Here is a 14419-nt window from a genome sequence, read left to right on the forward strand (position 1 = left end):
GTGCTTCAGGGGCAGACTTTGCAGAAACAAGCAACCTCTCAGAAGCTGTAATAGTCAGCTGGAGGAGGTTCCGCACAAGCAGGTGGCTGAATGGATACTAAGAAAAGTTGGCTAGGACGTCCTAGACTAGAGCTGGGTGATCCCATGGGATTCTTCATCAAGGAGGTCAAATTCTAGTTAAAGCTGAAATGGCCTAAGCAAGAACACAAGATGGAGGAGCCTCTGCTTACCTGTCACGACCAGCAGCAACTCACTTCTAGGGGACCCAAGACTCTGTGGCCTCCTCAGGCACCAGGCACACATGTGGTGCACATATGTCCTTGCAAACACTCATAAGAATACAAGTAAACTCTTAAGATTTTGCTGGGGGAGGGAGAAACGGGCCGGCATTTAAACCCTCTGATAATGACTACACAAAGCTGCAGGAGTCTACTGTTAAGGTTTTTTTTTAAATATTTATTTATTATGCATACAATATTCTGTCTGTGTGTATGTCTGCAGGCCGGAAGAGGGCACCAGACCTCATTACAGATGGTTGTGAGCCACCATGTGGTTGCCGGGAATTGAACTCAAGACCTTTGGAAGAGCAGGCAATGCTCTTAACCACTGAGCCATCTCTCCAGCCCCTACTGTTAAGGTTTTTATTTTTAGCATCTGGCCCCCCAAAAAGTCAACCAAATAGCCATTCTCTGTGTCATCTTGCTTCCTTCCTGCCTCAGAACTCCTACTGTGTTCTCCAGGATCCCTCTAAGAATGTTCACGCAGGACAGGAGAAATTCACCCAGCAACCAGAAGGACCTCACTGGCTTATCTGACCAGGAATGGGCATGTGGATTCCTGAGAACCAAAGAAAGGTTTTCTGTGGACTTGGAAGCAGCTCATCCCCTCCCTCCCCAAGGAAAACAGTTACAATGAATTGTCTTTCCCTCAGCTTGCCGATGCACAGCTGAGAGCCCCAATGCCCGCAGATACTTGACTACCATTCTGATGATCAAAGCCAACAGAGCTGGTGGGAAACCTAAACCCACAGTGGCTTGAGTCAGACACCAAAAACTCTGGACTGGTTCTTCATCATGTACAGTCCAACACATCTTGTTCACCCCAGCACAGGGCAAGTTTACTCCCACAATGCACTAGGATCTATGCATGTAATTTTCCACCACTTGCTAGAATCCAATATTGGATTAAGCCAGAACCATGGATTTCCAGGAAGCAAGCTGGCTTTGCCCACAGCAACCTCCATCTCCCTGAAGGGAAGACCCTGCACTGTGACACTGACCCTGGGGAGGTGTGAATCAGCACCTACTCTCCCAGAGAGTGAGCCAGCTCTGCAGGAGACCATCAGAGTCCAACTTGATGAACCAAATGGGTTTATTGGGGTCACTTAGAAGAGCAGAAAGGACTCAGAGACAGCTCGCTGCATCACCAGACCTCACAACAGGATGAGCGACAGGGCAGTAAGCTGGGCACCTGGAGCTCACAGAGCTTCAGCTCAAAAGGCGGGTGAGTTGTCTCTTCCAGACCTGGAATATTGAGCGTCTCTGGGGCAACCTGCTTTCTCTGAGCATGCCTTAGAAGCTTATGAAAACTTGGGGAGGGAGAGACCTTATTGGATAGGATCAGCTTCAGGGACTTCCTGAGACTTTCGTGTTGTTTACTTCTGGAGTTTAATGCCTGGAGCTTCAGGATTCCTTCCAGGATGGACTGTTTTAACTCTGGTCTGCTGTCCTGCTAAGCGTTTTCAGGATGTTGCGCCTGCTAGGTCAATTGCTTTGACTACCACCACCCTTTGAAGGTAGGCAAGGCACAGAATCAAGTCCAGGCCTCTTGGCACAGTGTTCAAGGCTCCTGCCCACTGCTTACTCCCAAGTTGCTCTGGCCACACGTCTGCCCCCCCAAGGGCTCCACTCTCCCCGCAGCACCCCACCTTTGTTTCTCAACCCAGCTCCTCTTCCACTAGGAAAATTCCTCCTCTGTTGCCCTCATCACTCTGGCAATGACTCAGATTCTCTGGAGACAGGGCCCCAAGGGAACTATGCTTCTAAAAAGCTCCCTGGACAGTTTCTGGGCCCAGCCAGAGTTGGAAACAACAGTGTAAATACAGACATCTCTCTCCCAGGCTTCCTACCATCCAAACCTCACCCTGGGCTGTTCTATAGTCCACATACAGAAGCTCTATCCCGTAACATGGAGTGGCATAGGCCAAGAGGAGGAAAAGTGGTCAGACAACTCCAGAAGGAAAGAGGGGAGGGAACAGGCTCCGTCCTTGAGTTCCTTGCACTGTTCTGGCACCTCCAGGAGAAAAGTTTTTGAAGCAGTTCGTGGGAGCCTCCAGGAGGAGTTCTGATGCTCTGAAGACCAGCAGAGACTCAGGCCTAGAGGGACCACGTTGGACCACCAAGGAATACCTCCCCTGTGTTCCAAATGTTGCAAACCTGGGCAGATCCAGGAGCCTCTCTGGCTAAGGCAGTTGCCAAGGCAGAGATCTCACCAAAGAGTCTTGAGTAATAGAATAAACAGAAGGGACCAGCTGTAGAAAACAGATACAGGCAGACGCCACAGGCGATGTCTCTACCATAACACACTTTGTCCACTTCTTACTCTAGGGAATATAGTTGGCTTTGAACTCTATCAAGACCAAGCCTCCTAATGACAGTGAACAGGACAGGGAAGGCAAGATTCACATGCCCATTTGACTCAGAACATTCAAAGAATACATATTTTCACCCTGCATTTACAACAGCATTGCACACAATAGTCAGAAGGTGGAAATAATCCAACCATCCATGGTGGGTGAACGGATGAGGTATATATCCATGCAATGGAGTAGTATTCACCCATCAGTGGTGATCAGAGCCTTATTTTAAAGCATAATTCTAAGTAAAATACGCCAGACACAGACAATAAATATTATGTGACTCCTCTTAGGTGAGGTATGTATAATAGTCAAACATATAAAGGCTGAAAGAATGGAGATTTCCTAGGGTGATGGGAAAAGAGACAGGTGATGGTTTATTTATTTATCACTTAGAAGCAAGGGGTTGTAGTGTATGCCTTTAATCCCACCACTTGGGAAGCAAAGGCGGGTAGATCTCTGTGAGTTTGAGGCCAGCCTAGTCTATAAAGCGAGTTTCATGACACCCAGGACTCTGCTTTGGAAAAAAAAAGCAATATTGTTATAATTTATTATTACTATTGCTACTGTCATTATTAATTACTTAGGTTGAGGGCTATAAAAATGCTTGGTTTGGGGTGGAGAGACAGCTCAGCTGCTAAGAGAACTGGCTGCTCTTCAAGAGGACCCAGGTTAGAGTCCCAGCAGCCACACGGCAGCTCAGCACCAGAATTAGGATTCCTTTATCTCACATGTATATGTATATATACATACAAGCCAAACACTCATACACATAAAATTAAAAATCTTTTTAAAATGTTTATATATACATTATAGATATGTGTAATATCACTGAATTGTACGCCTAAGACTGATTAAAATGAAATACTCTGTCATACTCAACTTGTTATACAAAAGGAAAAATAAAAAACAAAAAACTGGGCATGGTAGCACAGACCTAGAATCTCAGTTTAGGGAAGGGTGAGAAGGAGATTTGCATTCAAATAAAGCCTGAACTGATGTGGGATGCCCCTCTGTATGTTGTAAATGTGTTTAATACGATTGGCTGATGGGGAAGCTGCCTTGGCCTATGGCAGGGCGGAGTGTGGCTGTGCAGGAAGTCCAGGCTGAGAGACAGGAAGAAAGAGAGTCTCCGGAGTCAGGGAGACGCCAGCAGCTGCAGGAGGAGTGAGATGTCAGAGCATTATGGTAAACCACAGGGCACGTGGAGGTATGCAGATTGTTAGAAATGGGTTAATTTATATGTAGAGCTCGCCAGTAAAAAGCTGAGTCATCGGCCAAGCAATTATAATTAATATTAAGATATTAAGCTTCCAAATGATTATTTCTTAAGTAGCTGTGGGAACCTGCAGGCAGGACAGAGAAAAAGTTTAGCTACACTGGACATGTTAGTGGGACCCTTTCTCAAAAGAAAATAGAACAGGGTTTAGGAAGGGAGAGATGAGGTTGCTCAGAGGGTAAAGGCACCTGCAGCTCACATAGCATAGAAGGGATTCCTCAAAGTTGTCCTCTGACCTACACACACACACACACACACACACACACAGAGAGAGAGAGAGAGAGAGAGAGAGAGAGAACAGGTTTGGAGTGTAACTCACTGGCAGAGCACTTATCTACCTTGCACAGGATCTGGGGTTCAATTCCAAAAAAAAAAAAAAAAAACCAAAAAATTAACCATACCCTCAATTTAAACCAAATGAAAACATTTCCTGTTTGGACCGGGCCTACCTAACAGCTCTGCAGACACTACAGGACCAAGCGATGAGCAGGACACTTCCACCCGGCCTTTTTCCTTCCTGCCCCTCCTGGTCAGCCTCTTGGCTGCTGGCTTCTTATTCTGGTTAGTTTTTGTCTGCTAGACACACTCCAGATCATCTGGAAAAGGGAACCTCTACCAGTGGTCTGTAGGGAAGTCTGTGGCGACATTTTCTTGATTAATGTTTGATGGTGAAGGACCCCAACTTCATTGGGGTCACAGTTAAAACTGTGGTTTTAACTTTAACCACAGTTATAACGCTCTGCAAAGGTTTTCAGATAGCAAGCTTCATTAAAGGCCGGGATGCTGAGTAAAGACACCTGAGCAAAGACAGCCTTATCTGGCTGCGAGACAGGATGGATTGGTCATAGGAACAAAGAAAGAGAAGATTGCGAGACCTGAGTCACGTAGAAAGCGAGGCTCGTCACAAGTCAGGGGCTGTGCAAATCGCCAGCCAAGCTAGGAAGGCAGGAAGAGATAAGAAAAACAGGTAGCACAACCCCCTCCAGGTGGGTCTGGACAACCCCCTCCTTGGTATTTAGGTAAAAGGTCAAGAATGTGCCACTCAGCTTAGCCTTATTTGAACTGACCAATGAAATGAAAGCTTTTCTGCTTCTGTACCCGTGCTTTTGCTCCCCTATAAAAACCCCTCATCCCCAGCCTGCAGGCGCGCAAGCTCTTCGAGAGACTTGTCGCCCAGGTACCTGCGTATCCACCAATAAACCTTCTGCTGTTTGCATCCGGCTGCGTGTTTCGACTGGTCTCTGGGCACGGGGTCCTTCCCGAGGGAAGACGCCCACGAGGGAGCCTTTCAATGGGAAAGGGCGCAGCCCACTAGAGGTGGTACCTGGGTTGTATAAGCAAGGCTTGGGGAGCAAGTCAACAAGCAGCACTCCTCATGGCCTCTTCTTCAGTTCCTGCCTCAAGGTTCCTGCCCTGACCTCCTTTCATGACAGGCTACAAATTAGGAGATCAAAGAAGCCATTTCCTCCTCATTGCTTTTGGTCACTGTTTTTATCACAAGAGAAAGCAAACTAGAACATTCTGTAGTGTGCCATCAACTTCTCAAGGACCAAGACACACACACAAGGTGGCTGGAGTTCATCTGCTGGCTTACAGCCCCCGGGAGGCCTCAACCTGGGCACCGCCAACTCATCAGAATTAGGAGCAGGTTCAGAGACTATTGTGTGGCTGGGCCATGGAATGAAAAAAGCAATGACATGCCTGGGGAGAACACACTTCAAAAAAGTTTTTATTGAATTTAAATTCCAAAGTACGGATACTTTTAGGCAATTTTGTAAAGACCCTGAATTTTTCCAGGGCTGGTTTTGGCTACTGTAAAAAACACCACACACACACACACACACACACACACACACACACGGAATAACTTTCTGCTGGCTGTATGAGCTCTTTGGGAGAGGGGAATTTTCAAAGGCACTGACTGGTGACAGCGGTGGCTCTGGTCCTCACTCAGGCAGACAGCTCAGCCAAGGCCCTGTCCAAGGGATCCACGGACCAGTAGTTGTCATCCCAGCCGAGGAACCAGCCCACAAAGGATGGAGGCTCAAAGCCCTGCTTCACGACCGTGATGGGGGTCCGCCTGTCCCGATTAGCTGGGTCCGTCTCGATGTACCGCTTAGCTGCAGGCACACACGGAGAAGAAATCCAGTGAATCTTAGGGTCTCCTCCTCAGGGAGAGAGTTGGGGCGGCCAGGGAATGTGGTCTCAGCCCTACTGACCACCACCAATGCTTAAAGCAAAGTCCTCACGTGGACTGCCCCCAACACAGAAAGAACAGGAACTACAAAGTTCTCAGACCTTCCCTGAGTGTATCATTTCCTCCTGCTGATTAAGATGTTAAATAAAGAAGCCACTCCTAGAGCTCAGCCTGGAGATTAGCTACCAAGGTTCTGCTTTCCCACACAGGGACCCTAACAATAAAATCCCTTGGACATCCTGGGACTTGGACGTGGGCTTGCCTCTGCTCTGTCCCCCGGGAAATCAGGCACTCTGAAGGGACACATTTATTTCTTCACACCTGCGATAGCTTAGACCTGGAACATCCCTCAAAGCCAGGGTCCTCAGCCTGGGGGCAGTGAGAACTCTAAGGGGTGGTGTCTTCTGTTCCTTTAAGGTGACAGTGAGACCCTACCCTGTCATCTCTGTTCCAAGTCGATGGCTTTACTCTGAACAGACTCCCCACCACCTTAATACTTTGTTACAGGCTCAAAAATCACCAGAGTCTGAATCCACCTGGGCTGAGCCTTCTGAAATGACCCTTTGTCTTGATAAACTCATTGCCTCAGGCATTCACAGAAAGCTTCAGGGGCATCAAATCATCCCAAGCAGGGCTCCAGAGGGGCAGACTATGAGCAGAAAGTCCCCACCCCACGGAGGCTAGCTCCTAGAACAGCATTACCTACCTACAGCCATCCACAGCCAAAGACCACCCTGACCCACAGCCAAAGCCCCACCCCCCACAACCAACCCCCACAGCCGAAGACCCCACCCCCACAGCCAACCCCCACAGCCGAAGTCACCACCACAGCTAAAGCTCCCACCCCCACCCGAGAGCCTCTGGTCCTCACCGGAGGTCAAGGCTTCTGTCTTTTCCTCTTCCTGTGAGTCCTTTCCAACCCAGACAAAGACCTGGAGGTGAGACGTGAAAGGAAACTCCCATGAGAGGTGCTGGTGACACCATTCAACGCCATTCAAAAAAACAAGGGTGGGAGAGACAGAGCCATGCCGGAAGTAGTAGGAAGGCTCCGAGCTGGAGTGGCACAGCTTTTTGTTTGTTTTGGTGGAGTGGAAGACACCAGCAAGGAGAGAAGGTTAGTTAATTGCTACTTCACCTCTTTGATCAAGCAAGCTTTCAATACGGCCTTTGAATCTCAGTTTATTGATAAAGTCAATGATAGAGATTTAGTGGTGAGGACAGAGCTGGTGCCTGCAAGAACAGAATTCCCGCCAGGCTGAGGCATGAGCAGTCAGGTCACTGTCAGAGAAGCAACCAACAACCGCAGAGCCACAGCTGCTGGCCGAAATAGCGTAGAACAAGGTGCAGCCGCTGTGCCGAAGACAAAGCAACACAGGAGAACTTGGAGGCTGGGCCATCACCTTCACTGGGGTGCAGCTGAGAGGTGAGGCCCGGTGGGGGGGTGGGGGAGGAGCAGGTCCAGTTCGCCTCAGGCTGCACCCTTCCTCAAGACTCCTGATCCCAGTCTGCTTCACTCAGAACCATTGCGACAGAGTGGGCAGAGTTGGAAAACCCTCTTCATGAGTCCCACCTTCAAAGGTGTGGATTCATTCAACAAATGGGTGGACAGATGCTTTTAGCCATCCAACAAATGCATGCCGGAAGGCTACCCATCTCTGCGTCTTGACTAGTATATGTCTAAAGCTTGTGATAAAAAGTCCATGCCACCATGAGCCTTAGGATAAGTTTGGTCACACACAGAAACCACCATCTATTTTTCTTTAAATCTTTGTGTGCATATATATGGGCACACTTGTGCCACAGTGCACATGGGGAGGTCGGAGGATAACCTTGGGTGTGGGTCCTCACCTTACACTTTGAGGTAGGATCTTCTTGTTCAGTGTTATAACCAGACTAGCTGGCCTGTGAGCTTTTGGGGGATTCCATCTGATTCCTCTATTCTCCTCTCGCCTCAGGAACATGGGATTGTGGGCACACCTTATCACTCTCAGCCTTTCCTTGAAGTCTAGGGACCTGAACTGAGGTCTTCATGCTTGTGCGGCAAGCGCTCTGCCTGCTGGGCCACCGCCCCAGTTCTGCGTCTATTTTTATGCATCTCTCAGGATAATCACACTCAAGAGCAGCTGTCATTGATCAATGGCAATCAATGTTGTCAGATACCTTAGACAAGAAAATGTCAGGCTTGACTGCTTTTCCTTATTTATGAAACGTGTTCCTTATAGAACTGGAAAAGCCTCCGAGCTGGGATTGGCCCTGTGTCCCTTTGGCTTGTCTCAGGATTCCCAGCACTTAACATTTTGCCTGGAAGATGGAATTGCCAAGAAACATTGGCCAAGAACTGCCAAGGAGATGCATAAGCAGGTGAAGTCACCGGCAACTTAGTCAACAATGACAGTCGAATGGCTGCAAACCATGATCTTTCCACTGGGCTGCCCAAAAGTTGCCCCATGGGGGAAAGACAGACTTGGGCCTTTGTGTTCAGCCATTCTATAGCCTGGAGGATTCTGGGAGCAGATACTTGATAGAAGGGGTTATTGAGCTGACGCTCCCATGGGAATAGAGCTGGGGGGAGAGGAGGTCAACTTGATGCAATCCTTCATTTCCAGCATCCCCTACAGAGCACTATTCGGATGCTCAGTTGATGCTGGGTGAATGAATGAATGCCATCCATTCTGGATCCTCCACAGCAGCCACCCTAGCAGATGACGTGAGAGATCCCAGAGCTGGGGAGTGATATCCCCAAGCCTCCAAATGACACTGGACAGCTGTGATGTGCTGCACACTACTGACACACTAAGTTCCACCTTATTCATACAGACTTAAGGTCAGAATGCACAGCGCCTGAGGCTAAGGGGGAAAGGGCAGGATGCACGGTTATGCAGCCTGGGTTTCTAGGGTGCTTTGCAGTTTCCAGTGGCCATGCACCTGCCAGGCAGGTCCCGCTGCTTCCATTTTATACATCTGAGGAAATGAAGGCTCAGAGAGAGGGGACGACATGGTTTACAGTCATTCAGGACCTCCCTGGAAACACCTGTGTTGTGTCTTTTTGTTTTTTGTTTTTTGTTTGTTTGTTTTGTTTTTCGAGACAGAGTTTCTCTGTAGCTTTGGAGCCTGTCCTGGAACCAGCTTTTGTAGACCAGGCTGGTCTTGAACTCACAGAGATCCGCCTGCCTTTGCCTCCCGAGTATTGGGATTAAAGGCGTGCGCCACCACTGCCCAGCGATGTTGTGTCTTTTATGCCCTCCTTGTGGCTCATCTTGGAGCTAAGAGTCCTGCTCCTCCCTCTGCCTTAGCCTTCTCCTTCTCTCCTTAACTCACCTGGTCCCAGGTATCCAGGAGCATGACATCATCAGTAGCCAGGTCTTCCTGCATAAGCTCGCCGGGAACCTCTTCGATCTGGGAAGGGTCAGAGGAGGTCAAGCAAGAAGCATCAGCTCCCATTGGTCCCCAGGATGAGTGCACAGAGCCGGTCCTGCCTTCAGGGACCCTTCCCCTGCCACTGGGCCAGGCTGTGTCTCTAGGCTGTAAGGTTCATTGGCCCCCAAACCCACCTAAATCCCTAGGCACAAGCAAAGGTGTCACCGCCAGACTCACCACAAAGCGTCCGATCCTGTTGGAGCAGGCAAAGAGGCGAGGAGGATGGGCATCCATCTTCTTGTCCTTCAGCCTTGGGGATGTACGGTAGACAGTCTTCCCACCCAGAGCCTCCCAGAAGCCATCTAGGAAGGGAGACGGTGTCAGTTGCCAAGGGAAACCATGGTCCCATGAGCACATCTCACCAGACCCCAGACCAAGCTGTGCCCACACTCAACTGGCTGCTCTCCACTTTAAGATCCCAGGGGCTCAAGATAGAAGGGAACGGAAAGGCCTGGAGAGGGTAAGCTGGCATGAGACACATGACAGAGACAAAGCACCACAGGACGGGGCTAATTGTCTCCCTAGAGATAGCGATTCACCTAATTCACAAAGCCTGGGAGTGACAAAGCCAGGAGGCAAACCTTTTCTAAGTCCAGTCCCCATGTTCTTTCTACAATACCTGTTCTGTCCGAGTGTTCTGTTTGTGTGTGGCCATTGCTATAGAAACGTATCACAATTAAACAGTTACACCTGCTTCATGTCCACTCATTCCCACCGGTCACATTTCAAGTACTCAAAAGCCACAGGGACCACCAGCCACCAAACTGGGGCTGGGAAAGAAGAACATCTATCCTAACAGTGGTTTCTGCCAGGCAGATGCAGACCAAGCAACCCTTCACTGCTTCCATGAGGTACCAAGAAGGAGGGGATGGGTTCTTAGTATCAAAGACGACAAATGCCCTTCTCTCTGTAGCTCTAAAGGTAAGGAGAACCCCTCTGACACTGTCACCCCTTGTCACCATCTCCCCCTGTACATCATCCTCTTGTACCATCCATGCCAAGTTCTCTCTCTCCTTCGGCGTCTGGAGACAACCCTGTCACTGGCCGCCAGGCTCATTTCATCCTCCGACTCCCATTTAACACCCACGAGGGTGGAGGCACCAGAGAAGGATGCAGATGGAAGAGGTGGGGCCCTGGCTCCCACCTGGCTCACTGCCTTCATCCACCTGCACAGGCTGGGCTCGCAGCACCCTCAGCAGCTCCTGGGCCCCGGTCTTCTCTGCCTCGCTGGCTCCTGCACCCACCCACAGGTAGGCAGCTGATGGGGTTTTCAGCACGAAGGCATCATTGGAATTCAGAGCGCCAGCCTTAGGCATCACCTGGAGGTGGGTGGGGCACACAGCACTCACTCAGGAGCAAGGACGCAACCCAGCCTGTCCTGACAACCCAGGGACCCTGCAGCAAGTGGACCTCCTCCCTCACAGACGGACAGCACACAGTCTTTGGACACTGAGGGGTCAGGCTAACTCCCACACTCTCAGACACGCTGTGACGAGTGAGAATGATCTGCAATTGGGGGCTACATTAACAAACGTTGAATGTTCAAAACAAAGGAAGTACTAGAGCAATTCTCCACAGTGCCAAGACCTTAGTGGTCTACTACAGTGGAACCAGACATGCAGTTCAGGCTGCGCGGAATGAATTCTGGAGAAGGTGGCCAGCTTCCTAAGACAGAAGTCTGATGGGGTGAGGGGCTGCTGGGGCAAAGTGCCCTGAAAATCTGCTTCCTTATCCCACCCAGGCCTGCTCAACCCGTCAGGAGGGCAATCTTGCCCATGTTCCGGGACCTGACCTTACCTCAACGGCCCTGGTGGCTCCAGAGCTGCTGGCTCGGACTTGGAAGAGACGGGTACTGGCAGGGGTTGTCTGCCCCCCGTCTCGGGAGGTGCCGCCCTTATAGATGATCATGGGTTTCCCGCCAAACAAGCTCATGAGGTGTGCAGGCTCCTTGCCTTGGACCACTCGACTCTGGCAGTGAGAGAGGAGGAAATCAGCTTTGCTTTTTTATAGTTTTTAAAAAAAAATTTATGTATGAGTGTTGTGCCTGCATGTATATCTGTGTGAGGGTGTCAGATCCCCTGGAACTGGGGTTACAAACAGTTGTGAGCTGCCTTGTGGGTGCTGAGAATTGACCCTAGGTCCTCTGGAATAGCAATCAGTGCTCTTAACCACTGAGCCATCTCTCCAGCCCCTCGCCGTCCCCCAACAGCTCTTCTCTGTGATTCTGGACCGTCCCCTTCAGAAAGGCTACCACATCTGGCTATGGAAGGGAGAACCACGACCTGGCAGCACCAGAGCACTGAGTAGGGCGAGCTGGGGATGATGTCACTGCCAAAGTCCCTGGTTGCTGCTGTCTTGGCTGTTTTCCCACCCACTGTCTCTGTGAAGCCTTGCCCAGCATCCCCTGAGTCTGCTCCAAGAACCAAGGGACTCCAAGTTTGCAAATATGACCTTAAAAGGGAGGACAGATTGCTTATGTGCATTCTTCCAGAATGCTGATGTCAGTCCTAGACAAGTCAGGGGGTGGAGGGATGCAAAGAGCCCTCAGATCTGGAGGCTCTGCTGCACCCCATACAGCCCCAACAACCACCATCTTCTTACTTAGAACTAAAGCAGCACATGGGTTTCCTTGTCCTAAATGTGCCCTACAGGAACCAACTGTGGCATTCCTGCTGCACAGCCAAGGGAGGGTATGGAGACACTGCCCAGTAAATACAGTGTCTATATACTGGATGCCGTCACTAAACCCGGTACAGAGAAAACCCTGCATAAATATCTGTTGCATGGGTAGGTGAGCAGACAGATGGATGGCTGGGTGGGTAAGTGGATGTATGGGTGGGTGAGTGAATGGACCAAAGGACGGATGGATGGACAGGTGGGTGGGTGGATGGATGGATGGACAGACACATGGGCAGATGGATAGATGGATAGATGGACAGACGGATGGATGGTGAGTGGGTGGATGGGTAGGTAGGTGTGTGCATGGGTAGATGGATGGACAGATGGACGGATGGATGGATGAATGGATGAATGGATGGATTGCCAGATGGACGAACGGACAGATGGATGGATGGTGAGTGGGTGGGTGGGTAGGTAGGTGTGTGCATGGGTAGATGGATGGACAAATGGATGGATGAATGAATAAATGGATGGATGGACAGACGGACAGATGGATGGTGAGTGGGTGGATGGGTAGGTAGGTATGTGCATGGGTAGATGGATGGACAGATGGATGGATGAATGGATGGGTGGATGGACGGATGGATGGACGGACGGACAGCTGGACGGATGGATGATGGTGAGTGGGCAGATGCCTGGATGAGGGCATGAATCCTTAGGAAGATAAATGAGCAGACAGACCAAGCCCTGGCTGGAGCCCTAAGAGGCACTGTTCTGACTCACCTGGACAGGAGTTCCTCCCAGCTCCTCATCCAGCTGGGCAGTCAGGATGGCGGACGCAGCGACCTCATCCTGGGTAGACTGGGCGCCCTGCCTAGGAGAGGGAGAGAGACTCAGCACTAGTTTACATAGAGCCCTGGACCTCTTTCCTGCCCCAAGCTCCAGTAACCCATGAGCCTCTTTGTTGTAGAGATGGAGCAGTGGGGAGAACCAGCAACAACAGTCTCCCCACCCTGCCCACCCCGGCTCAGCAGACTGTCTTCTTACTTAGTATCATAGGTCCTACTGCGATAGGTAGACTTCCTTGTCCTAAATGTGCCTGCAGGAATCTCCCTGGGCTCCCCTGATAGACAGCCATGAGAGGGTACTGAGACTCAACAGCAAAATATGTACAAAAGTGATCATGGCATCTCCCTGTATGAAAGACAGGCTGGAAGCAGCAGGTGTGAGCTGTGTCATCGGTAGGGAAAGACACCAGACATGGCCTCATGGGGACACCCTGAGAGGGGAGCGTTACAGAGACTCACGGTCCCTGCCTCCACTTGCCAAGGCTGGACCTTGTACCAGGCATACACTGTAAGTCAAAAGCCTTCTTAAGAATTTTGTGTCAACCGGGCATGGTGGTGTACGCCTTTAATTCCAGTGCTAAGGAGGCAGAGGTAGGCGGATCTCTGAGCTGGAGTCCAACCTGTTCTACAGAGTGAGTTCCAGGTAGCCACGGCTTCATAAAGAAACACTGTCTCAAAAAAATCTGTATCATATGTTGAGATTAGTGGTGCAGGCCTGGAGTCTCAGCTACTTGAGAGGGTGAGGCTGGAGGATTGCAAGTTCAAGGCCAGCGTGAGCAAATTAGTGAGACTCTGCCTCAAATAAAAGGCAAGAAGGGTGCTAGACTTACAGATCAGTGGTAGTGGCTTGCCTAGTATGTCCAAGAATCTGGGCTCAACCCCCATGACGCCCCATGTCTCCCCATCATAATTTGTATTATCTAGTTTATAAGTGCAGCTGCTTTAGAAGTATGGAGCTTTCGAACTGAGTCTGGGTGCATGATTCCTGAGCATCACTCTTCAGGGGTTTATGGTCATGAAGGAAAATGGCAGATCCCAGGGGACTGAAGGGACACAAGAAAGAAATGCCCTGTGGGGTCCTAGAGACGTCCCATGGGGTCTTGTGTTAGGGCCTGGGCCAGAAGACACAGAAGCGGGAGAGCTGGGGACACAGGAGCAAACACAGAAGTGCGGAGCCCTGCGTCTGCCTGGTCCAGGGGCTAGGGCTGTGAGGGACGCAGGTCGGGCAGTGCGTATGTGAGGACTGGCCAGATAGCTGTAATTGGGTTTCTATTTTTGCAACTTTTCGGCGGGTCTAAGATTGTTTCAAAATAAAAGTTTTAGCAAAGAAGAAATTTAACAACTATTAGATAAAAATATGAAACTGTCTAGTAATAGGGACACCATTTCACCGTTTTCTTTTTCTTTCTTCTAATTCTTTGTTT

The 14419-nt window shown here is 50.0% G+C and overlaps 1 protein-coding gene across 3 annotated transcripts in view; it reads right to left on the bottom strand.

Annotated features, from left to right (window-relative positions):
* Nucleotides 1–5625: 5625 nt before the first annotated feature.
* Gsn (gelsolin) overlaps nt 5626–14419 on the bottom strand; it is a 58394-nt gene continuing 49600 nt past the window's right edge. For all 3 annotated transcript variants that reach the window (XM_048432237.3, XM_048432235.3, XM_085681321.2), the window contains 7 exons: nt 12931–13021; nt 11326–11496; nt 10673–10847; nt 9706–9830; nt 9430–9507; nt 6983–7043; nt 5626–6034 (listed from right to left, as the gene is read on the bottom strand). In XM_048432237.3, the coding sequence (XP_048288194.2) occupies nt 5865–6034; nt 6983–7043; nt 9430–9507; nt 9706–9830; nt 10673–10847; nt 11326–11496; nt 12931–13021 (871 nt within the window). In that variant the 3' untranslated portion in view covers nt 5626–5864. The remainder of the gene's footprint in view (nt 6035–6982; nt 7044–9429; nt 9508–9705; nt 9831–10672; nt 10848–11325; nt 11497–12930; nt 13022–14419) is intronic.

Source organism: Myodes glareolus, chromosome 21, assembly GCF_982192425.1.
Source record: "Myodes glareolus chromosome 21, mMyoGla1.1, whole genome shotgun sequence".
Lineage (NCBI taxonomy): Eukaryota > Metazoa > Chordata > Mammalia > Rodentia > Cricetidae > Myodes > Myodes glareolus.